We start from the raw sequence: 23,978 nt of genomic DNA on the forward strand, positions 1-23,978 counted from the left end.
TACTTTCTTCCACTCCTAACCCTATTCAAGGGAACAAAGCTTACACACTCATAGTGCACCTGTGAAGGTTTTTATGCCTGTATACCTGTCAGCTTTCCCATTACTAGCTTTTTTTCATCAGCTAATTTCACATTTAACAGTTAGATGGGAATCTCAAATATACTGGGTTTGGTAACTGTATCATTCCCTCTTTTGTCTTTTAAACTAGAAATGAGGAAAAACCAAGTAAAAGTTACTGATTATGCCACAAAGACACAACAGCTGCTTTAACAGATTCTCACTAATACAGGAACTGAGAAAGGAAAACCCTTCACATTGACCCACAAAAGCCTCTGTCACTTCATGAAGGGCATGTTGATTGAAAGGTCACTGAAATCAGATTAATTTGTTAACACCTTCAGTAAGCTTCAGATCAATCTACAGCCTCCAAAGTTACTTTTTGTCCTACCCATTTGAAAACCTGAAGTGGCATTACAGGAAATCAGTGTTGTAAAAAGTATATTTTAGATTTCTCAGTTATATTATCTGGCAATGCCTTTTAATAATATATTGACATGCTTTGCTACTGTTAATGTCACAGAAGTTTTTTGCATATCCATAGACTGTCTAAACAAGAGATGAGGACATTATCTCCTGTATACACGAAGAGCTTTTTATATCTGTTCTGTCACAGAGCTGAAGTAACCAGTTGGCAACCTCAGTCATCATGCACAGCAACAATATAAACAGATGGAGACAGAAGGTCTTTAAAGCTAATAAACATAAGCACCACCACTTTTCATGGCAATCAAAACTGTATTTACTCTGAGGTACTTATTGGAATTTATTCAATATTTTCTGACTTCTGCAGCATAATTATTAACATTTTAAAAGCCCAGGAAACTGCCCTCTGACACTTGCTCTGAAATGTTGGTAGATTAGTCCACTTACAGAGGGTTTTTACAGAGGGATATTAGGAAAAATTTCTTCACGGAAAGGGTGGTCAAGAATTGGAAGAGGCTGCCCAGAGAGGCGGTGGAGTCCCCATCCCTGGAAGTGTTCAAAAAACGGGTAGGTGTGGCACTTCGGGACATGGTTTAGTCTAGTCTGCCCTTGACTGGTTTAGTGTGGACTTGGTAGTGTAGGTTAATGGTTGGACTGGATGATCTTAAAGGTCTTTTCCAGCCTAAACAATTCTATGATTCAAGTACTTTTCACTAAGAGAATTAGGAACCCCTGTCAAATTTACATTCTGGAAAACAGCCTAATAATTCTATTGCCAGAATTGTAAAATAAGAACAATATCTTGTCACAGAAGTTCTGGAAAAGTAAAAAAAAATCTTATGATTGTTTAAATAATAAATGTAAATATTTTGCTTAGCTACTGATTGGTTTTGTAGCAATGCCTCAAGTATAAAAACAAGACTCTCACTTTAGACTAGCATTTCTTAAAGAAGGTCCCTGCTAGACTAAACCTACCAACTTCATACTTTACTTGTACACTTACAAGTTTCACTCCCTACTTTTACAGTGTTATAGACAAGCAAAAAAAGTTACTATTTACATATGAACAAGATGTTAGCAGCTTATACTTGAATTGAGCAATCATGAAAATGCCTAAATTTAATGCAAAATAATACATAAAAACAATGTTAAATAATCAGACCACAGGTACCTAATCATCTCACTAATAACACAAAGTATTGGAAGCTTTAAAGTCTTTATCTCAACAGGAAATAATCCAAATACCTCTTCTCTAACTCTGCAGTATTTCAGAAAGACATCTTAAGATTTGCAGCAGGTGCAAATTTAAGTTCTGCAGCCTGCCTGGAAAACCACCAAATTCAGGTTCTTTTGTATCAAGGTAAAGGGAACAAATAAAGAAAACCTGCCAGTCTGCTCTCTAGCTTTGGTATGGCTGAACACAGCTGAAGCTATTTATAAAGGAAAGAAAAACTATCTCACAGACTTCAGTTAAGGGATTCATAGGTCTTTACCAGAATTTTAAATTCATAGAATCATTTAGGTTGGAAAAGACCTTTAAGATCATCAAGTCCAGCTGTTAACCTAACACTACCAAGTCCACCACTAAACCATGTCCCTAAATGCCACCTCTACACATCTTTTAAATACCTCTAGGGATGGGGACTCGACCACTTCCCTGGGCAGCCTGGTCCAACACTTGATAACCCCTTCCATGAAGAAATTTTTCCTAATATCCAACCTAACCTCTCCTAGTGCAACTTTAGACCATTTCCTCTTGTCCTATCACTCGTTACTTGGGAGGAGAGACTGACATCCACCTCACTAGAACCTCCTTTCAGGTAGTTGTAGAGAGCAATAAAGGTCAGCTGGCTCCCCCTTAGCCTCCAAACCAATAGACTGAAGTATTGATACCTTACACTGCCAGTGAAACAGCTTTTCATCACCTTTAGTCTCTAATTAGTTGTAAAGAGATGACTGAAACAAAGATTTCTAGTCAAGTGTTCATTTTGCAAAAGTCCTTATATAGGCAGGTCACAACTTAAGGGAATCTTCTGGGATTCACCCAGTTCATGTGTTGCCTGTAACAGCATCCTATAGAGCCAGCCCTCTAGCAATGCTGAAGCTAGACAACTCTGCCACACTTCTCATTTCATCCCTGTTATATCATGTACTGGCTTGGCATACAAAGGGAAGAATATAACCAAGAAATGTGGCACTTGGAGTATAACAACTTATTCACAAATTTGGAATTACAATTAATCTCAGATTACATTAATCATTCCTTATATTATTTAGGCTGTACTATATTTATTTTATAAAAATGTACATATTTAAAAGAACACATGCTTTATCAACATTACCCCCCATTATTCTGAAGACTGAATGCTGGTACAACATTTTCCTGCAGATAAAGAAACAGCCATCTCTACTTTCACATCCCCTGCCAAAAATAATTACACATGCAGTTTTACTTTCAAGTATTGTAAAGGTAGAAAATGCAACCCATAAAACTTGAGAGTACCTCAAGCTAAAGATCTGCAAAAGAATTAGATAGCTATTTGGTAGTATTTTAGCATTCTTCGGCACAATAAGCAGGCAGCTTCAGTGCAGTAGGATCACTGTGAAGTCCTACATACTTGCTGCCTACCTGCATACCCTCTATTTAACAGAGACATGCACAGGATTTCAACCAAGAGGAGTATGAGTGGGACTACAGTTAGTATTCCTGACAGATTCATACCCTCCCATTTTCCCAGTAACTATTATTCAGCCATCCACAGATTTGTTAACTCAGAGGCTGAACAGTTTTTCTTCAGCAAGAGTTTGGGATAAGACAATAACGCCAGCTCTCAGCTACTTAGTTACACTACCGAGGTCTACATAAAGCACTGCAGCATAACACTTAAGTCCAAAAGAAATAAGCATTTTTTTTGCAACTTTTGGTCAAATGAGGAAGGGAAACATAGTTGCTCACACAGGCAATTCAAAGGGGAACAAGAACTTGCTTCAACTTGTAATAATAGCCTAAATTATCCCACTGGGCTAGAACCTCAGTTTTACAGCTTGCCATGTTATTTCTGGAATCACTAGAGAAAACATCTTCATATGTAAATGTTACCAATATTTGGACTTCATCTCAACCTATTCTTTAAGCAAGGGGTAAGAACTGCCAAATACTTCATGTGATGTGGCTGAGCACTTAAAATGAAGCTTGCTGAAACAACGTAATTCCATTTGCAGAGTATTTCAAAATCAATTTCCATTCCCAGAAGAAAATGTGTTTACCACAGAAAAGCATTAGTTCTCTGCTCACTGTACAGATCAACTTTCCTCCTGAGCATGTTGTCTAATGGATGTTCAGACTCTGAAGCCTCTGAACTGGAGGCAATCCCAGGGTTAGCCTGGATTCAAAAGGGCTTAGCCAGACATGGGGTAGAGTTATTCAGAGCCTTGTGAGGATCCCTAATTTCCAGCTTCTCTGCTCTCTCTCACCTACTTTGGTGAGCTGGAAGAAGACTGGGATGCAAACTGGGCATAGCTCTTCCTAGCTACTGAGAGAATCCAGAACCTTGGAGAATCCTTGGAACATTTTAGCCAAATTGACAAGCTTTGATAGAGAACATTAAGCTGAACGTAACTGACCTTTTCATTTCAATAAAAATATATTTTCCATTTATGACACCACTATTAATGATGTTAGACATAGGAAAAAGATTCTCCTAGCCACCTACATATTCTCAAATAGCCAACACTTCAAATAGGATCATGAATTAAAGCAGAAAGTACTGGATACCTGTCTGAGATTGCTTTTTTCAATAAAACTTTAAAGTTTGACACATAATAAATTTGACTCCATTTGCTATGAAATTGATAATTTACACCTTAAAACTGTGGATTGCTTCAGGGAGGCACAATATAGTGTTTATGATTGTTCTTATATATAATAATCTGTTAAAATCATACATAAAGATGTTTTATAAGAAGCTTAGGAAATTAAATCAACTTTTTTGTCTCCCTCACCTATACTTCACAGATTTTAAGTAAAAACTTATACCAATCTATCACGTATACACAGCTAAATATGACCTTGTTGCAGAGTCCATGAATCATACAGACAGTTCCTACCACACAAGTACCAAGTTTTCTCTATGTATCTCTCTCTTCAGATGCAGGCCTAAGACCAACAGTCAAAACTAACAAAGTTAGCAAAACCTCTGGGTGTGAAGACAAAAAGTTACCTTTGCATCCGTCCAAAAGATTTTTTTTTTTTTTTAGTGATGCTACTCAAACGTGACTCTTCAGATGGCACCCCAAATACTCTACAAGAACAAAGAAGATACAGTTAATCTTTTATTATTGCAATTACCACTTTCACACATGCTAGACCTCATTCTAAAGCATGTGAATTTTAATTTCCTCTAACAAATAGATTTTGCTTCAACTGCTCACTAAAGAAAATCAGAATGGGGCATATGACTCCTCTTCTTATTCTTCTTGAATACCCTCAGGCAGTAAACGAAGATATGGTGGTGACCTGCTGAGGTTGGTAAAGTGCCTGTAAACTGTACACATTATTTCATTCATAAAAACATGCAAACAAATATCACTAGCTATTTTTTAATTTGCACTATTTAAAGACTAGGAAATCTAACATACTGATTTAGTTATTCTTAGCATTCAGCACACAGCCTGTTGAATATTTTGCTGAAATCCAGTCTTGTTTAGCAAAGAGGGCAGCTATGGTGCTGCCATTATTCCAAATACAATTGTGTAACTGAACCCATGGAGAGACCCGCTTTGTTCTCACACTGTAATGTCCCATACTTAGTCTCAAATACATTCACAAACATGTACTGCAAACAGCCTGATACTGCAAGCAGCTGATAGTCAAGTAAAGCTCATAAATTAGAGATGTCACAGCTGAAGGCAGGATAGGAGCTAATCACATTAACCTTATTTTCATCTAAGTCTACACACTTGAGCAAACAGTTTAATCATATTTTTAATTTAACCTTTTGTGTCTCTGAAATAGTCTTTTAAATGAACAGGTGACAATAATTAGCTAATAAGGACTAATTGCCACACCACCTTTCACCACCACCTTTCCTACACATTTACAAAAGTTAAGAACTTGTACAGAAGTTGAGCTTTAGCTAAGGAGAACCTGGAGATGATGGAAGTCAAATAGTAGCTCATAACTGATACAACCACTGACAACACTGCAATTCTGTGAACTGGAAGTGAACACCACAACAACAGTTGTCTCTGAACCACCTACAGTATGGACAGAAAAACATAAATCAGTAAGTTTTTTTTTCTGAAGCCCTGTGGGAACATCCAAATAAACTGGCCTAAGAACAAGCTCCTTTATTGCTTTTGTTTCCATATCACTTACTATCAAGGATCTTTGTTCTCTAGACTATGGTTACAAACCATCCTCTTTACTATTGGTCCTTACCACAACTTCTCAGGAAACTTAGGATAGAGAAACAACATGAAATAAAGATAAAATTTGAGTATCAGTTGCCTGAACAGTTTATGTGTATTGAAAGAGTCTGTGACTAAGCTTCCTGATGACAAATACACCTGAAAGTTCTATTACTTTCCCACAAGCCTTGCAGCACAGCCCTTGGATGCCCACAGTGGTTAGAAACATTCCAATAGAGATAAAGAAACTTCCTGATTACTCCTGCCCTAAGGGCATTGGTCTCCCACGTGCCTAAACAGCAAAAAAGCCCATTGTATCTCCCAATTAGCAGTCCAGTCCTACAGAAAGTGAACAAGTCACTTGTTTCTTCTAAAATGAACCTGGTAAAAATGCTGCAACACACCACCTCCCATGTTCTGAAAGCAGACCTTACACAGTTCAAAGCAGTATTTAGAGATGTACTCAAAAGTCTGAGCTACATAAAACCAACTGCCTTTAATGGGCCAAGCCCCAGTAAAAGGCAACATGCTGCCAATATAACACCTGAGCAGACAAAGCAGCTGTGTTAACAGCTTGACTCGAAGCCTCTGTCTCCTCTTGACAGGTCAGTCAAGAGGAACACATTTGGATAAGCTGGGTTTTCCTAACAGGCTCCCTTCAAAAGGGGTCTTTGCACAAACTGTATTTTACCTGAATAGCTTTGTATACCACGCTGTGTAGAAGTACCCTTACTTGTATTTGTACTGGCGGCACGAGGGGCCACGTTTTTCGCCCAGCAGAAGGGCAGCACGCAACAGCCAGGCCAGGCCTCCCTCACCCAGGGCCCTCCAGTAGCCGGGCCCAGGGCGAGGGAGGCGGCGCTGGGAGCCAGCCCGAGGCTCACGGGTGTGCTCCGGCGAAGGCTGCTCGCCCCGGGCTCTTCACTACCGAGGGAGCGGAGCAAGCTGAAGAGCGGCTCGCTAGCGAGGGACGGCGGAGCCCCGGCGGCCGTTAACGGCCAGCCGGCGGCCGCGAGGGGTGAGCGCGCAGGGACCCGCAGCTCCGCGAGAGGAAGGGGAAGCGATCCTGGCAGGAAGCGGCGGCGAGGCGGAGTTGCCCGCTACACACCGACAGGCCAGGCCAGGCCAGGCCAGGCCAGGCCAGGCCAGGCCAGGCCGTCCCTTCCCGCCGCCACCGCCAGCCGACCTACCGGAGGCCGCGGGGGAGCGGCCATAAGCGGCCAGGCCCTCCTCCGCCGGCAGCGGCTTTGTGGGGCGGCCCCGCCCCGGCGCGCATGCTCGGCCACGCCCCCCCGCCCCGCCCATAGCGAGGCTCCCGCGCGCCGCGCCCCCTTCCCCTCCGCGAATCCCGCCGGGGGCGGGGCGGGCGCAGGCGCAGTCGGGAGGCGCGGCGAGTTCCGGGGCCCCCGCCGCCCCCCCGCCGCCCCTCCCCCGCCGCGAGGCCGTTTAAAGGCGGCGGCGGCGGCGCCACGCGCCCCTGGCGGCAGCAGCAGCGCCAGCGCCGGCCGCGATCCGCCGCCCCGCTCCGCGCCTCCCGCCTAGCGCGCCCAGCGGAAGCGCCGTCGCCATGTACCGCTACCTGGGGGAGCTGCTGGCGTCCCGCCTGGCCGCCGGCTCGGTGCTGGCGGGCGCGGAGCCGGGCGGGCCGGCGGCGGCGGCAGCCGGAGGGGCGGTGGCGGCAGCGGCGGCAGCGGCATGGGGCGGGGGCCGGTGCCCGCGGCGGCACTACTGCGAGGCGGCGAAGAAGGAGGACGACCCCAACTTCTTCAAGATGGTGGAGGGGTTCTTCGACCGCGGCGCCAGCATCGTGGAGGACAAGCTGGTGGAGGGGCTGCGCACCCGCGAGAGCATGGAGGACCGGCGCCACCGCGTCCGCGGCATCCTCCGCATCATCAAGCCCTGCAACCACGTGCTCAGCGTCACCTTCCCCATCAAGCGCGACAACGGCGAGTGGGAGGTGATCGAGGGCTACCGGGCGCAGCACAGCCAGCACCGCACCCCCTGCAAGGGAGGTGAGACCCGCGGGGGGCCGGGCCCGCGGCGGCGCGGCCATGCCCTGCCCTGCCCTGCCCTGCCCTTCCCCGGCCCGGCAGCCGCTCTCCGCGCCCCGCTCGGCTCCGCGCCCAGCCCTTCCGCGCCGCCCCGGGGGGACGGGCTGCGGGCTCCCGCCGCCGCAGGGGAGGCGGGGGCGGGCGGTGCCTGGCGGCCCTCGGGCGGGCTGCGGCCCGGGCCCCCCCCCCCCAGCCGCCTGCTTGGCGTAGGTGCGAAGTCTCCCTGCCTTGGCCCCTCGGGCGGGGCGAAGGGTGCGAGGGCAGCCCTCCCGACGGCTCGGTGCGGCTCGAACCTTGGTAGCGTTTTCTTGGCAAACGCGTGGAAACGCCACGCTCCCAAGTGTCCGCTCCCCAGCCGGCAGCTGGAGAAGTCGCCCCGTAACGTGCTGCCTGCGGTGTTCGCGAAACCCGAACGCTCAGCCCGAAAACGTCAGTAGAGAAAAATAACGAGTTTTCCCAGTTAGCGGCTAGATACACAGGAAGAGCCAAAAAGTGATTTTTCTAGGGCAAGCTGACTTGGCGTAGGTGAGGCCAGCGGCATGCCTGTGCAAAGGGACCGAGCAGGAGGGTGAATCCCAGAGGAGCTGAGCAGAGCTGAGCTCCCGTGGGATCGGCTCTGATCTCAAGGAATCAAACTTCCTTTTAGTCCGGGACAGATGGCATTTCCTTGAAAAACAAATACAGATGTCCTTCAGCATAACTTATTCAGGAGCTCTGATCTTTGTGGACAGTTAAGTATTGGAGACCGTCTCTAACCAGGGCTTCTGTAGTCAGTAAATACATTTCTTTTGCTTCAGTGTAAAGCAACTTTGTGGTGAATAATGATGGTTGCAGAAAGCAAAGTTTTCTCTGTGATTTCATATCAATGAAGACCTCTGACTTTTAGAAGATAGTAGGAAGGGTGTTCTCAGGTAAATGTGTGCTTGATAATCAGTTCAGCTGGTGTGTATATAGGACATGGGAGTTTTTCTCTTTGCAGCACAAATAATCTGTCCTGTTAATGTGGTTCTAACTTTCCAAAATCAAGTATGTATAGTGAGTGGCCTGTGACATGTTTAATTCTTACCCAAAAGAGACTAACTCAAAATAACTTCTGGTGATTACTTGGAACAAGAGTTACCGGCATCAGGCTTAGTTGTAGCTGAAGCTGGGTATGACTGAAGCTTACTCTGCTTGGAGCTACTGTTTCTCTGCCATTGCTATAATTTCTTTTAAAATGCTGATGGTTATTACACTTCTGGTTTGTCACTGCTTAGGTTAAGTTACTTTTTGCTGCTGCTTGCAAGAAGTCCTGTGTACAGCCTGTGTTACTCTTAAGATCCCCGTTTGCATAACAAAACACAGTTCAGCGGCAAACGAAGTAACAAGATAGTATTTAATATATGATAACTTCTAATATTGCACATTAGTATTGCTCAGAACTGAAAGAATTAATGTTTTTACAACAAAAAATTATAAAATACTCTGTACATGAACAAAAAAGACCAATTGGGTGATTGGATACCTTCTGTTCCGATACCTCCATTTCTAAATCCGCAACAGAATTTCTTGATTTTCAGTGGCATTTCTTATGCCTGTCTGCACTGACACTGGAGCAAACACTGGAGTGTTTGTAGGAAGTTACAACTGTAAATTTCAAGGCAGTTGGAAATGACAGCTAAAGAAAATACTAAGTCTCAACGGTTTGTCCTTTTCTTCCTGTGGCTCCCCACCCGCTGTGGGTTTAGGGAAGGAATTGCAAATGATATTTCCTCTCTACTCTTTTCAGTGTAGTGATCATAAATGGATTTCACCTTCTAAAGGTCTCTAGGAATTTGCTCACTATCAGAGGACAGATCTGACTTTGTAGTAAATTTAAATGGGACGTGTGGTAAGTGTAGATTGACTGCTTGAAACTTGCTCTGAAAGAAGGTAGGAGGAAGTAGAACATTTCTACTTAAACTGCAAAGAAAAGGGGTGGTAGAGATACTTCTGCCTGTATGGTACATTGGATCCACTGGAAATGCACCAACAACTTGAGCTTTTGTCTAAAAGTGATTTTTAAACTAGAAACCTAGTAGATTCCACTGGGGAAAAAACTGCAAAGCCCCGTGAAATGCAACTCAAACGCCATAATAGTATGATACGGGAAAACGTGCTGAAGTGAGTGTGTCCCACTCTGTGGAGTCCAGAGTCTGATGCAAGTAATTCACACCAGCAAGAAACACCAAGGGACATAAGGCCAGCTTTTAAAAGAAGGCGTGAGTTGGCATCTGGAAGGCTTGCATAGCAGTAGGAGGAACACAGCTTCTAGATCTTTTCAGGTGCAGAATTGTGAACTTTAACTTTGCACTTACTGAGAAGTGAAGTTTGATAAAATAAGGTTTCCCATACCAATTTGTATTTTAAGGATCTGTATTTTCTACTAAGAAGGAGACAGCCTTTAGTTACTGCTAGGTAATCGCTAGCAAGCAGGGATGGTTTGTCATCTCTGTCATTCTTTTAAGGAGCATTGCACTTCAAATGCTCATCTCTTGTATTGCTTGAGGTTTATATGTTATATCAATTGTAATCAAATTTGGCTTTATATCTTTAAGTACATTTGCAGAAAAAGTACATGGTATGCCCATTTATTACTAATAAGCTGAAGGATAAGATGCTATTTGAAGAATACTGAATACTGTTCTGTATGCAGATTAGACAAATGATCAAAGTGCACTTCAAGATTCAAGTATGGAATGTGGGAAAACAAATGTTTTTAGGTCTGTTAAAGACTGTCTTCCTTTAATTTTGTTCCCCATTTCTTTTTATACACCCATACCAAAATACTTCGTTAGTGATTTTGTTACTTCTGTATACTATTTTTGTTTATAAGGTCATTTACAAATTAACCATGAACTAATGAAGAATTTATACTGTAAATCAAATTAAAGAATCTTGATTTAAATGCTCTAAACCTGGAAGACAGCTCAATTACGTGAGGAAACAGAGACTAAGTAAACATTTGAATTATCTGCACTTTAGCAGCACCTTCTGATTCTACTAAATGTTTTTAGCTTAAAATTATAGCAGTTAGATTATATTCCTTGTGACACAGACATCATCTTCAATTTCTTTGCCTGCTCGTTCTCTTCTAGGGTGAAACCTCAACCCCTGCTTAGTAGTCTAGCCCAAATCGGGAAAGTGCCAAACTTCTTAATGCTAGGTTGATCTTTATGAAGCAAGTTTCAAACTCGCATGTGCCTGCAGATGATACCTGCCTGGAAATGCAGCAGTTCCTTGACTGCTAATCCTTCTGTACCTCCTTCTCTGTTGTCTGCAAGTAGAAATAACTCAGCAGAGTGAATGCCAGAAGAGGCCTGATTTGAAAATAAGGCTTCTGACTGGATGGATGACTGTGGCCTGATACAGAAATGGAATGGTAGACTGCAGGGGTTGGGCCAGACGAGGGCAAATTCGAGATCAGTGTTACATTTTTTGCATAGGCAAACTTCTACACCTTGGTGGGAACTTGACTGTCATATTTCTAGTCAAGAAGTACGATGCTCTGAGTACCCTAGTTCTAACAATCTAAAGCATAGTTAATAAAAATAGGAAGTTATTTAATGGCTTATCTTGCTCTCCTCTCTCCCCCCAAAACAGGTGTAGCAACACAAGTCAACTTGATTGTGTTGGACACAGTTGTCACTACACGGTAGTGCAGGTGATTCTTCACTGGGTCAAGAGAAGAGCTTTTCAGGAAAACTGGCACTAAGTACTGAAACACGCTTTCTTTTCAGTTTATAACTTGTGGGCTTTTTCTGCCTCATTGAGAGAACCCAGAAATAACATTTCTTGTTGCATCCTGTAGTGCTTATCTGTTTAATTGTAGCAATGAGTCCTTGATTCTGCTTCGGGGGTTGCAAACCTTTGCAACTCAACAAGGTGGTGATTCTTTTTCTTTTGGTGTGCTTCTCTTCTGTGCTTTAGGAATCTTTATGAAACAGTCATGAATATACCCATTTAAGTGGTAGGCCTCGCCGGATGTCCAGCATGCAAATCCAGGTTTTAAAGACTCCGTTTTCTGCAGTGTAACTGTTTTCTGGAAAGGAAAGTCAGTTAGAAGCCTCCTCATCCCATTGAGATAAGCAGTTTTCTTGTGTGTTGGAACTCAAGTTGCTTACGATCTGAACTTAGCGTTTATACGACTGGACTGATGCTGCGTGGTAGCTGAAGTAATGCTGCGGGTCAGATCGCGCTCTCCCTTGCTTGTGCGGTGACTTGCGTGCTAGTGGCCAGCACTAACAGGAAACCACAGCTGCTCTTGTTCACTGCGCTGACAGCTGCCTACAGAACTAAAGCAAACCAAACAGGGTACAGGAAATGAGATGGCTGAATACAGATGACTCTGTCGAAAAGTACTCCGGCCGTTCCTACTTAAAATAATGAATCTGTAAATAATTTTATCAGGTTCTATGAAAGGTATGAAACTGGTTAAGCTGCTTTTTCCTGTGGTTGCTCACAGCTGTTTTCATTAATAGGTCAGTTTGAGAGAATAGATCAGTGAAAATAACCAATGTGCAAGTATGAATAACCTTATTGAGTTCCTACCTGCTTAGTACTATGGAAATGATTCCACGTTTCTTAGGCAGCATCTACTGTGGGGATAAAGCTATTATGTATTTTTAAAACTGTTTCAAGCCTTTTCCTGTTAACCAGGTGTCCAACAGGTCTGTTATCAATGGAACCAAATGAATCAGAGCTGGGAAACAGCCTAACGTTTTGTGGATGCTCACCCAAATTGCCTTAACCAAGTCTCAATGGCTTCCTTAGTTCCAAAAGACTTTAACACCATCAGTAGTTCCAGACTAGATTTAGTCTCACTTTCACTTATATAGGGATTTTGAAAAACTTTGTCATACTCCATTTCAATGTTCGGTAGCTGTATATGAAGACATGATTTGTACTTTATTTGCTCAATTGACTTCGAGGTGAATGAATCTGATTTCCTGTGTGGTGCTACTTTGGCTGGTCAGTGGATGGAACTATACCGCATTACAAACCAAAAATTCTGGTTTTGGCTGCTTTTCTTCTGCCTGTCAGGATTTATTGTCCTCACTTGACTTACGAGTTCATGTTAATGAGCTTCTTGCTGCATAAGGTGAAATTTATTCATGCTGTCCTTGCTGCAGTTTTCCAATTGCAGAGGTCTAAGGCTGATGCTAAGCTCAGTGCCCAATCACCAAATAGCCTCTGTTGTACACGTTACCTTTTCTAAAACAGCATACATACATCATGATGGTAACCTTATGTGCAAAAGAAGCAGCTTTGCATGCAAGAGTTGGACCCGTACAACCCCCTGTGTTGTCTTGGCTACCGTGACATTGTTTTTTCCCCTTTGTAAGTGGGGAAGTATGGAGTAGTGTTATGAGGTATTTCCGCTTCAGCAGAGCCCTGTTTATCCTGAGGTTGTGTTGGTGGCTTTGCTTTTTTAAGTCATGCATGGATGAAAGTTCTGAGGTCGTGTCTTTGGCCCAGGGGTCTTATAAAAGGGTAAGACATGGAAATGTACCCTAGGGACCATGCAACAGATGGAACTGTAACATGGACCATCTGTAACCTGAAATAAATCATGGAAACTGATCTAACTTCAAAGGAATATGAGAGTTTTACAGAAAAAAAGGTAATTAGCCTAACTGTGATAACAACACTTGCAGTGTTACAGCTAAAGCTTATACAGTTGCTTTATTTTCATAGGTTTCTGTTTTATTATTGTACCTAACTTTACAATTAGTAGAACAGTGGATATATATTTAAATTGCAAATTGAAAGAACAGGACAAGGAATGGGTGTCATATGCTTTTGCTGTCCTTTAATAAACTAGTTGCAAGTGAACCGTATCTGGTTTGTTGTTTTTACCTCTGATAATCTTGCAGGAGGCTATGCCTTGCTCTTCTGGCTATGGATCTTTTCAGTCTCAGCTTTTTCATATAATCAGCTCATATTGTTTGTGCAGTAGCCAGCTTTGTCCTTGATCTTAAATAGTTGTTTTCCCTTGCTGCTGTTGGCTCCTTGTCTATTTATAGAGAGATCATACCTCTCTCAGCATTGGGCTTTCTGGATAAACACGTGTTGGAGAGAGTGAGGAGGGGAATCTCTTGCATGACAGTCTTCCTCCTGTTCTCTGGGTCATCCTGGCAGGCATTCTTTGTTGCATGAATTGCAACAGCTCCATCTTGTTAGCAAATAAACTCATAGGCAGAGCGTGGAATTTGCCTGCTTCATGTCAGCACTATGGTGGCTTATTGTTCCGTGGCTCCTATGGCATTTGGACTAGATAGGGCCAACTCGTGTTATTTCCGCCCTCTGCACACACCCATGCGCATGGTATTAATATCTGCATGGCAGTAGTAGTACTGCATCTCTCTGTATCAGTCCTTGTTGAGTGCAGTGTAATGAGCAACCTAATCCTTTAGGTAGGGTTGAGGTAGTTCTATAGGTGAGACTCTACTTCATAGCCGTATTCAGGTATTATGTGCTTGCCTGGTGGTATACTAAATTAGCCATATTTGCATTTAAAACACTAGATCTTACTAATGCACCATGCTTTTTTTTTTAACAGAGAATATTCTTGGCTTTTCCCTGCATGGATTGAAACAAAGGTATATGTGTATGTGTTTAAGTATATTTCAAGTATATACTTAAGTACAACTTATTAAAAGTATACAAGAAGTGGTATACTGAAGTATTCTGTCTGGTTGAGTACCTTAATGGTCACTGAATATCTATTCAGTGGTTAAACCAGAATGGTGGGATGTGTCCATAGGGGAATCTCTTTCCTGCCCCAAGTTATAGCTGTCTAATGCTACATGGGAAGAGATAAATATTTTTATCTCCTCTCTTGGCAGTTAGTGAATTGAGTTTAGGAATATTTTTGTTTTCCAGCACTGAATTACTCATCTTGCTTTGTTAGGTTTGTCTGGAATTTCTTCGTCTTCAATAATTGCAAATTTGTCATTGTGCTGTTTACCACACTTTCCAAACAGTTAAATAAGGCTAAACAGTTTCCTTATAGGGAAGGCTGGATTGTTTTTAGAAAAATGTACTTGTTCTGCAAGAGCCTAAGGATTGCTTCAACACTGGTTCCTACGGTGTTAGGTGTCAGTAATTATGGAGGGTTTGATAGTAGTATAATCACAGTCTCACTTGCTTACTTCCCAAACTTCATCTAAATGAAAATGTTATACACCATCCAGAGTTAAAATATTAAGGAACTAAGGCATTACAATAAATGCTGGAGCTGACTTAGGGGTTTCGTCTGCGGGTTTTGCTGAATAATTTGAACAAGGTGAGCATTTTTACCGAAGCTCCTTTAGACTCTGGATGTAACATCAGCCTTTGGACAGGGTCAGGAAGACTGTTAACCCATAGAGCTGCTGGAGAATCTAGTGTTGCTAATTGTGAGATTAATCTGGCTGCAGTTAGTGCTAAAAAGTTTCAAATGAGATAACGAAATCTGTTTTGCTGAGTGCTGTATGGATAGTGTAGGATAGCTGCTGCCCTGAAACGCTTGTTCTGATGAGCAAGCATTTTGCCAATAGAGGTGAGCAGAACAAATGCACCATCTTAACAAGAATTGTCATCTGTAAAGGACCCAAATTAGTTTCAAAGATCAAGAGGTGGTCATAACTAGAAGAAAACACCAAAGTCAAAGCAGGACAAAAGCCTCTGTTAGATACCAGTAATTCAGACAGATACAAATCTGTTCCAGGTTCTGGGGAACTTGAGAGACTTGCTAAGATTTACAAGGTACTTAGTGCAGGAAGAGTAGTTTAACCAAGTGTTTTGCTCTGAACTGTTACTGTGGCAACTGTTTAGTTTTGAGACTTGTCTTTGAATACTTCATGCTCATTAGTGACAAGGGCATACGTAGATACTACCATTTAAGATTACTGCGCTAGAAGATCAGGAGATAATTACACTAACTTTCCTAAATGTAGATTTTTAGGCGTACTAGAATGGCAGTAATCAAACTTGCAAAGCTTGATTGGTGGTTCTGTACACCGTGTCTTCAAAGGAAGCATAATAAACACACTGAACATTACAGAACATACTGAAATCTGTACAATGTCAAATCTAGTAGGATGTATAGCCAGTTTTCTTTGAAATCAAGATCTTTGCTACATGCCTGTTAGTACGCTCCTTAGTACAAACCTACTGATTAAAATGGTAACTGTCTGCTGTTGTTTTAGAATCCAAAATCCAGTCTTATTGATAATTACTACATTGACATTTATTTAAAAAGTACTGTGTTTCAAGTGCTTTGCTGCCTCCATTTGGAAAAGTGAAAATGAATCCAGAGCATCTAAGAAGCTAAGCTTAAATCATGAGCAAATTTTATTTTGGCCAAAACAATTATTGGGCTCAGTGCAAGAGGTACCTGGGTGAAGTGTAATATCTCTAAAATACAGATTATAAAAAAGAAGTTTTAAAAGCATAGACACTGCAATGTGATGATAAAGCTGCCTTCTTTATACTGACCAGTAATGAAACAAAATTAAAATGAAAACGTTTCCTCATCTAGAAGGTCTTGTGCATAGAAAAACAAAGTCCCTCTTAGCATACTGTTTAACTTCTTGGGGTGTGGCAAGGAAAGAGAATTCTCAACTGAACAAGAATTTGTATGTTTTCCAGTGAAAAGTATTTTCCATGGCAGTGAGTCATACTGTAACTTGAGGCTTTCTTCAAACTATTTTTTTGTAGCTAGTTTGCTGTAAAAGTCACAAGTTTCCAGAGACTTACTGCGTGGGACTTGCCAGGGTTTAAAAAAAAAAATTATAATCTTGCTGCATAGCAGTGACTTTCATTTGCTTATGTATTAAGAATCTTTAAAAAACAAAACAAAAAACCAACCAACATCTGTGTATACAGTCCATTTTTAGACTCAGGCTATTGAACGCATAGTAACACTGCCGAAAGAGCCATACGAATGCACAGCAATACTCTCTTCCTGCCAAATTAGGAAGCTGTCAAACTAAATTTCACTGTTGTCCAAATAGAATATAAATGAAGTCTTTTATCTTTGTGCATCCCCTTGCAGATGGAATGTACAGCATTCTCAGATGCCTGCTTCTCGGCAGTCCTAACAGCTTAGCACAGATAACTTCCCGGTCAAGAGGGTGGGCCTCCTGTAGAGTAATTACAATTCCTGGAAAACTGTAACTGGCCAAATTGTGAAAAGGAACGAAGTGTTAGCACATCTTAAATGTTAACCGCTCATGCCACAGAAGGGAAAAAATCGTAACACCTATCGGGGAACCTGGAAATCCACACCTTGAACTATGCCTGACACTGTAATGAAAGTTTTTAGCAGATGAACTGGAGCAAAGTGGCTAGTGGAGTCAGCCCAACTCTCAGAACTGACTAGTCTCCCACTTAAGATAAAGCCAGCAGACAAGCCATTTCAAATAAAGCTGTTCAAAAGGCTAGAAAAGAAGCTAAATCTTGCTCAAAAATATGAAGTTGTCCTGAAAAGGACAGTTTCAGCCTCAAGTCTAAAAGTTTTCCCTATTCTGGTCTATGTACATGGGTGACAAACAGGCACCTCAGCTGAAAGCCTTTCAGTACTTTGTTAGTCTTGAGGCTTTTTCCCTAGCTCCCTTGGTATGAAAGTTTAATATTTATTGCAGTAAAGTTTATAGTAACCGTTGACTGTTATACAAGGAAACCGGAGATGTAACTGTTTGGCATGTGTTTGAGCCTTCTAGTTAAACTGTTGCTTGTTCACCTTTTCGGATGCCATCTGCAGTATGACGTGCAGAAGAGGCTGCTCCCTCCTCCTGTATTTTGCTTCCCTGTTAAAACTGTACAAAATAACTTTCCCTAACTCTTTAGCCCACTGCTGCTTTCCATATATCAATAAACGACATTTTGCGTGCCTGCGGGAGTATAGTTACAGCAGAACTGCTTTGTGTATGCAACTTGAAGTTTGAATAAATGCATGGGTTGAATAAATACGCAGTGACCGAGTTCAGCGGGGGGTGCAGGGGCAGAGTTCATTGCTGCCCAGCGTGGATCGGGGCTTCAGACTTGGCGAGCTTGAGCAATGCTCAGATGAGACCTGTCCCCAGGGTACCTGCTCAACCAAGAGGGATCAGTGTCCCCGGGCAGGACAGCCGGTACCAAAGGTGGTGTTTGCTCTTGCTCAGGGCTTGACAGGAGGATAACCGCTCCTCTGAAGGACCAGAGTAAGAAATGTTAAAAAAAAAACACGTGTATGTTGTAACTTTGGTCTGTTGGGCTCTGATAGATTCCACTTAAATTTCAAATATTACTTCCTGTGAGAAGGTTCTTGGAAGGCCAGACATTAACACCTTACAGCTACCTAAATCAGAAATCAGTTAGTTTGCTTTTGGAGACCACCCTTCCCCCATATACACACTAAATTTAAATTCTGTTCTGCAGAGGCATGGTACTTTCTTTTACTGATTGAACTCACATAAGAAAGCAGCACTTGGCCCTCAGCTTTATTTGAGCAGCACCCAGTTCCTTTGAAACTGGGATTGTTTCCAGAGCATTCAGGAATGGCTTTCATAGCAGCACAGTGCTTTAGTTTGGATAATGTATGCTGGCCCTTTTTTCACTCCTGAGGACCTGAATATGGTCTTCTCTTTACATAATAGGAAATTTGCGGTGCCTTGTCCTAGCATCTAAAGGACACTCTGTGCCTGCTACAAACCACCATGCAACTTGGCACAACCTACAGCGAAGGATTTGGGGAGTAGAGGTGGGGATAATAAATACTTCATGGCTCTGTTATTTGCTTGGTGATGTAGGAGAAGCTTGGATAGAAGCTAACAAATACCTGTAGGGCTTGGGGTTTTTTTTTTTGCTGTGGCCACATGACTCTGGGCACTGTGTTGATCTTAAAGGTCATGTTTAGGCTTCTGTAGTTCTGTGTATGTGCCCTGTCAGTTTGGTTAAATATTTTCTACTCTGCAACGACCTCCAGAATACATGAATTTTAACTTGGAGTTCAATCAATTTATTGGACAGCTACAACCCATTTTTTTAGAAGGCTGGTAAGAGCCAGGCAGGTGATGGATCTCCCTACCTTTGTGTAATCATTTTCCACTCAGTTTTGAACTGCCTTAATGGCTGGGATAGCCCGTTCCGCATCCGAGCTGCTATCAGAGCACAACAATTTGAATTTGCATCTGGACCGTGTGTCAGCACACACTTGCAGTTTTGCTGAATGACTCAGAGCAGGGAATGCAGGTGTGGGCTGGCTTCCACGCGGGTGTGGGATGGGTGGCCTGGTCACGCGGGCTTGCTGGGGTAGAGCAATCCATCAAAATGTTTTGAACCAATTTGAATTAGTGGAGCGGCTTGCTGCTTTCGATTATGTGGCTGTGCCTAGCAGCCAGGGCTCTGAAGCTACGTGTGGTTTTGTTGGACCACAGCCAAGGTATGGCAAGGCTCATAGCTTAACGGGAGTTTGCGTTACTCTAGCAAAGAGATCTTGATTATGACCTGTACTGATAAGTTACTGTCAGGAACAGAGTTCATCTTGTATGTACAATGAATGAAGTCCAAAGCTAAAGATCTTACGGGATGCTGATGAGCTTTATCAGCCTCTTGAAAACTCTACTCCAGGTTACCTATCAGTTTGGCTCATCTTCCTCCCAAGGAATAGTCACTTTTGTTCCAAGGTTGAGTGCTGCTGTTAAACTACTTACTAGAGAATTGCTGAAGTCTTGATTTCTGCTAAGTAAAAGATAGATATCTAAGTAGGAGAATGGGGGATTGTTCTTTAAGCCTTAAAGCAAATGAGTTGATAAATTACATCCTTGCGTGTTATAGATGGCTGGTCTAGAATTAACTTTCCCACTTTCTAAATACCTGTGAAGTTGTTCAGTGAATTCCTTTTCTTTTTTTTTTTCTCATGTGTCTTTTGCAGGTATTCGTTACAGTTTGGATGTTAGTGTGGATGAAGTGAAAGCCTTAGCATCTCTAATGACATACAAATGTGCTGTGGTTGGTAAGTGATAATTTTTCAAGCAAGGATACAATCTTTAATTTCAATCAGTACTGATCTAATTTACAGAAAAGCATCTAAAGGATTAAATTAAGTTTTAGACACTAATCTCTGACTAAAAGCTGTAGCAAGATGGGAAAAAAAATATATAGTGACTGAAATAATAATACGTATTCCCTCTGCTGTTACTGTAGGTACTTGTATAAAGTTACATTTTCATTTGAAAAGTCCAAATTCTGCTAGTTACCCCCTCCCGTAAAAGTACTGCTCTTGAACTCAAAGTATGACAAACTTGGATTAGGAGGGGGCTAATTTTAGGGGGAACAGATGGACGCTGTAAAGGATGATTCAGGCAGGGGAGCTGTGGAGAGAGAAGGATAAAATTCCTTTATAGGTCATAAAGAAGTATAATTCATACACAGCTGCTAAATTGTAGGGGAGTTTGGAGAGAATCTGCACATTATATATAAGAAAACAAAATACTTCTTAATGTATAAAGGGACACTTCACTTAGGACTTCCAAAGTAAAATTTTTTGAGCCAAACCAGTAAAATATAAACTGTAAAACTTATGTTTCTATGAGTGCTAAGTACAAGAGCTTGAAGCATAGAAAATTTAAATCATGAACTTCTGAGTTTCAAAGCCCATTTTCAAGCTGCCCTTGAAAGATTTCCCATTTTTATAGGAGTACCTATAGGAGATTATAGCTTACGCTTGTGAAGCCCTAAATGTGGCAAAACCAAATTCACTGCTAAAATCAAAGGTATAATTCCTCACACGTATTACTGATGCGTTCTGCCTTTATTGTTGAAAAAGTAAAATGATTTTCCTTTGCATTCTTGTAGATGTGCCATTTGGTGGGGCAAAGGCTGGTGTCAAGATCAATCCCAAGAACTACACAGTAAGCTTAATCATAGATAAAAATTTGGTTACCTGCAGTACTGAAGCCAGCCAGTTAAAAAAAGCTCTTCTAGGGCATTGTTGACCACTTAAAACTTCCTGCCACTTCTGCCTCTGTAAAGGCTGAATTTAGCTTGTGCATGCAATAGGTAGGAAAAGAGGTTTTAAAAAGGTGGATGTTTCAGAGGTGGAATACTTCAATTATTTAATTTATTACTTTCTTAAAGTCAGAAGACTGCAAATAGTTTGGAACCTGATTTTTTTTTTAAGTTGATACTGCCAATAAAGCCTTAAATTAAATTACTCTTAGAAAAAAGTTAATGGTTTTGTTTATTTTGACAAATAGTTTTATGCTCCATTAAACCCTTCTATGCAGTGTTCCAGTGTGAATAATAACTAACTTGGCTTATAAAAAGTTTACTGCAGACTTGCCTTCTTGCCCTAATTAAAATAACTTGTACAGAAAAGCATACTAGAATACGTAACAGATATTCTAAGCTTGAAACTCCTGTAAGGATTTGTGTGAAGTCATTCTACTGTGTTGATTGCACAACCAGCGGGCTGGCTACTGCTGTTGCTGGTTATAAATCTCTCACATAGGATATCAGATTTGTTTGCTGGAAATCTCCACCACAAGCACAGGTGGTTCTTCCTGTGCCACACCCCCAACTCGTGGATCAGAATGTACGGAAAGAAAGCCGAATGTTTCTTTGTGCTGCCCAAGTACCAAGGGTCTGCTAGGGAGGGGCATTATAAATTAGATAAATATATGAATCATCCTTTCTTCTAAAAGAAAAGGGCGTCTGTTTGTGTTTGGGCATAAGTTCTAGCAAATATTTGTAAACACTAATGATTTCTTGTGATATTTATTGCATTTTCTCTATAGGACAATGAATTGGAAAAGATCACAAGACGGTTTACCATGGAGCTGGCAAAAAAGGGCTTTATTGGTACGTTGTGCAATTTTACTATTAAAATTTAGGAATCCATTTTTTGTGCATTGGCAGCGTCCACTAGATAGCATCCTTAACTGTATTTTTGAGAGTTGTAAATAATTTGGGTATAGAACTTTCAGCAAAGAGCCTCAAAGAATTGAGTCATTGCATCTTAGTGCATTTTAGAGAACCGTGTCTTAACTTTTTTCTGGTGGCTGTTCTGCTACAAAAAGCCACAAAAGCTGAGCTCACAGGATCCAGAATGAATCACATTTCTCTTAGTGGTAGATTATAAAATTGTGACCAAGTTTGTTGCAATTTTAGTCTCTAATATCAAGCTCTTCGCTGTTACTGTTTCCTGTAGTCTCAGTTGAGGCTTTTGGCAGATATCTGAGGAAACAGAGGAAGGAAATAGAAGATCCACCCCAGAGAAAGTTGATGGCTTCACCCATGGCAACCACAGGCTGCAAGAGAAGCATAGGCAAGAAGCATAGGTGCCTGTTGTAACAGAACCTCAGCTTCTGTAGTGTTAGTAGGTGTTTGATTCAGACTCTCAACCCTGTGTTTTTCTGATAGCTTGCTGTCTGGAGTGGCTATCTGGAAGTCTCCTCTGGAGAAAGCTGAATGTTGCTAGCTCGACTTGTAATTATATGGAGGATCTTTACCTGGAGGAGGTTCTTATTCAACTGAATAATAAGGCCTGTAACTAGTTAAAGGTCTGTCATGTATTCCTGATGTCTAACTGTGCCTGGGAATGTATATCCATTTATCTGCATTTTCTTGCTCTTCAGGCAGAGTGTTTGTCATCTGCTCTTTCAGCCAGAGTGTTTCTCATCTAAATTAAGCTTCTGTATAAACACTTATTGATGTTACATGTGACTAGGAGAATACTATACACTATGCCAGCTATAGTGATTGTATAGTGACAATTGGTATGATTAAATTTGTCTTCCTTTTTGGCTCTCTAGTTCGTGCTATGCAGCTTTCACAAATCTTTTAAAAATACTTAGAAAAAAAACATGAGTAGAAGCAGCATTGCATTTAAAATGTTGCTGAGCAAGTCCCTCTGATCTTAAATAGGTTGGGCAAGTGCTATTTTTAGTTATCTAGAAAAAACAGACAGAATTTGCTTTTATTACAACAGATGTGCGAAATTTCTTTCAAAGGTTTATTTCATCAAGAAAGATGTAATGTCTCTTTCTTGAAGCAAGGGCTAAAATCAAATGCATGTGCTACAGTGCAATGACTAGGAACAGCCTATCTTCAATTGTTAAACTCACCCAGGAACAAAAAGGAAATTCTAATGCAAAAAAAACCAATTAGCATCATGGCATATAGAAATCATACCTAGATAGTGCCCTCCCTGTTGTTACAGCAATGATCGTCAAAAAAATATAAATATGCTTTTGGTGCATTATCTTACTCTGACTTTTACTGACAAACTGACCTTCATTTTAATGAATGGCTTGTGTGAAAGGTTGGAGGTTTTGACAGCATTGCACAAATGCGTGACGCGGCATCTAAAACTGAATTGAATCCAGAAGAATCTGTTGATTGCAGAATAAACTGAGGATTAAAGAGGAAAAAGGTTCTCCTCTGCCAAGCCCTGCACAGTTCCCAAGGGAATAATGGTTGAAGATAACTATTGATGTTTGATCCTTAGAAGCTGTTTTCACTGTTGCCAACAGGACCTGGTGTTGATGTGCCTGCTCCTGATATGAGCACAGGGGAGAGGGAGATGTCCTGGATTGCCGACACCTATGCCAGTACCATAGGACACTATGTAAGTTTTGAGCAAAGGCTTTCAAGTAGAAAAGCTTTCTTGGCTTGCAGAAATCCTTTTATCTAGAAATTTATTACCATGCTGCTTAATCATATAATTTTATTTAATTATGTGGATCTAAATATATTCTTGCAAACTGTAACAACTTAAGTGGTGTGAGGTTTTTAGGGTACAGTTAAGGAAAAATAGCTTTAAGGTTAATGTTTTTATACTAGGCTTGAATAGCTTTAAGGTTAATGTTTTTATACTAGGCTTAAATTAAGTTGGATACAATACTGATTGCAACTGTTCAGCAAAAAGAAAATATACTGTTTTTAAAGGTCTCATACTTAGTCTAAAATTGGTTTCTATTTCTACCACTTCCCTCTGGTTTTCAATAGTACTGTAATTACTAATTTAAAGTTGTTAAACAATTCATTCAT

At 41.5% G+C, this 23,978-nt stretch overlaps 1 protein-coding gene across 2 annotated transcripts in view; it reads left to right on the top strand.

The window, feature by feature from the left end:
- The first annotated feature begins 7,459 nt into the window (after window positions 1-7,459).
- Window positions 7,460-23,978, top strand: part of GLUD1 (glutamate dehydrogenase 1) — a 32,197-nt gene continuing 15,678 nt past the window's right edge. For both annotated transcript variants that reach the window (XR_012831444.1, XM_075718000.1), the window contains exons 1-5: window positions 7,460-7,904; window positions 19,861-19,941; window positions 20,784-20,839; window positions 21,725-21,788; window positions 23,462-23,556. Coding sequence is in view for 1 of the 2 variants with exons in the window: in XM_075718000.1 (XP_075574115.1) it covers window positions 7,460-7,904; window positions 19,861-19,941; window positions 20,784-20,839; window positions 21,725-21,788; window positions 23,462-23,556 (741 nt within the window). In the remaining variant the exon portion in view is untranslated. The remainder of the gene's footprint in view (window positions 7,905-19,860; window positions 19,942-20,783; window positions 20,840-21,724; window positions 21,789-23,461; window positions 23,557-23,978) is intronic.

Source organism: Pelecanus crispus, chromosome 10 (assembly GCF_030463565.1).
Source record: "Pelecanus crispus isolate bPelCri1 chromosome 10, bPelCri1.pri, whole genome shotgun sequence".
Classification (NCBI taxonomy): Eukaryota; Metazoa; Chordata; class Aves; order Pelecaniformes; family Pelecanidae; genus Pelecanus; species Pelecanus crispus.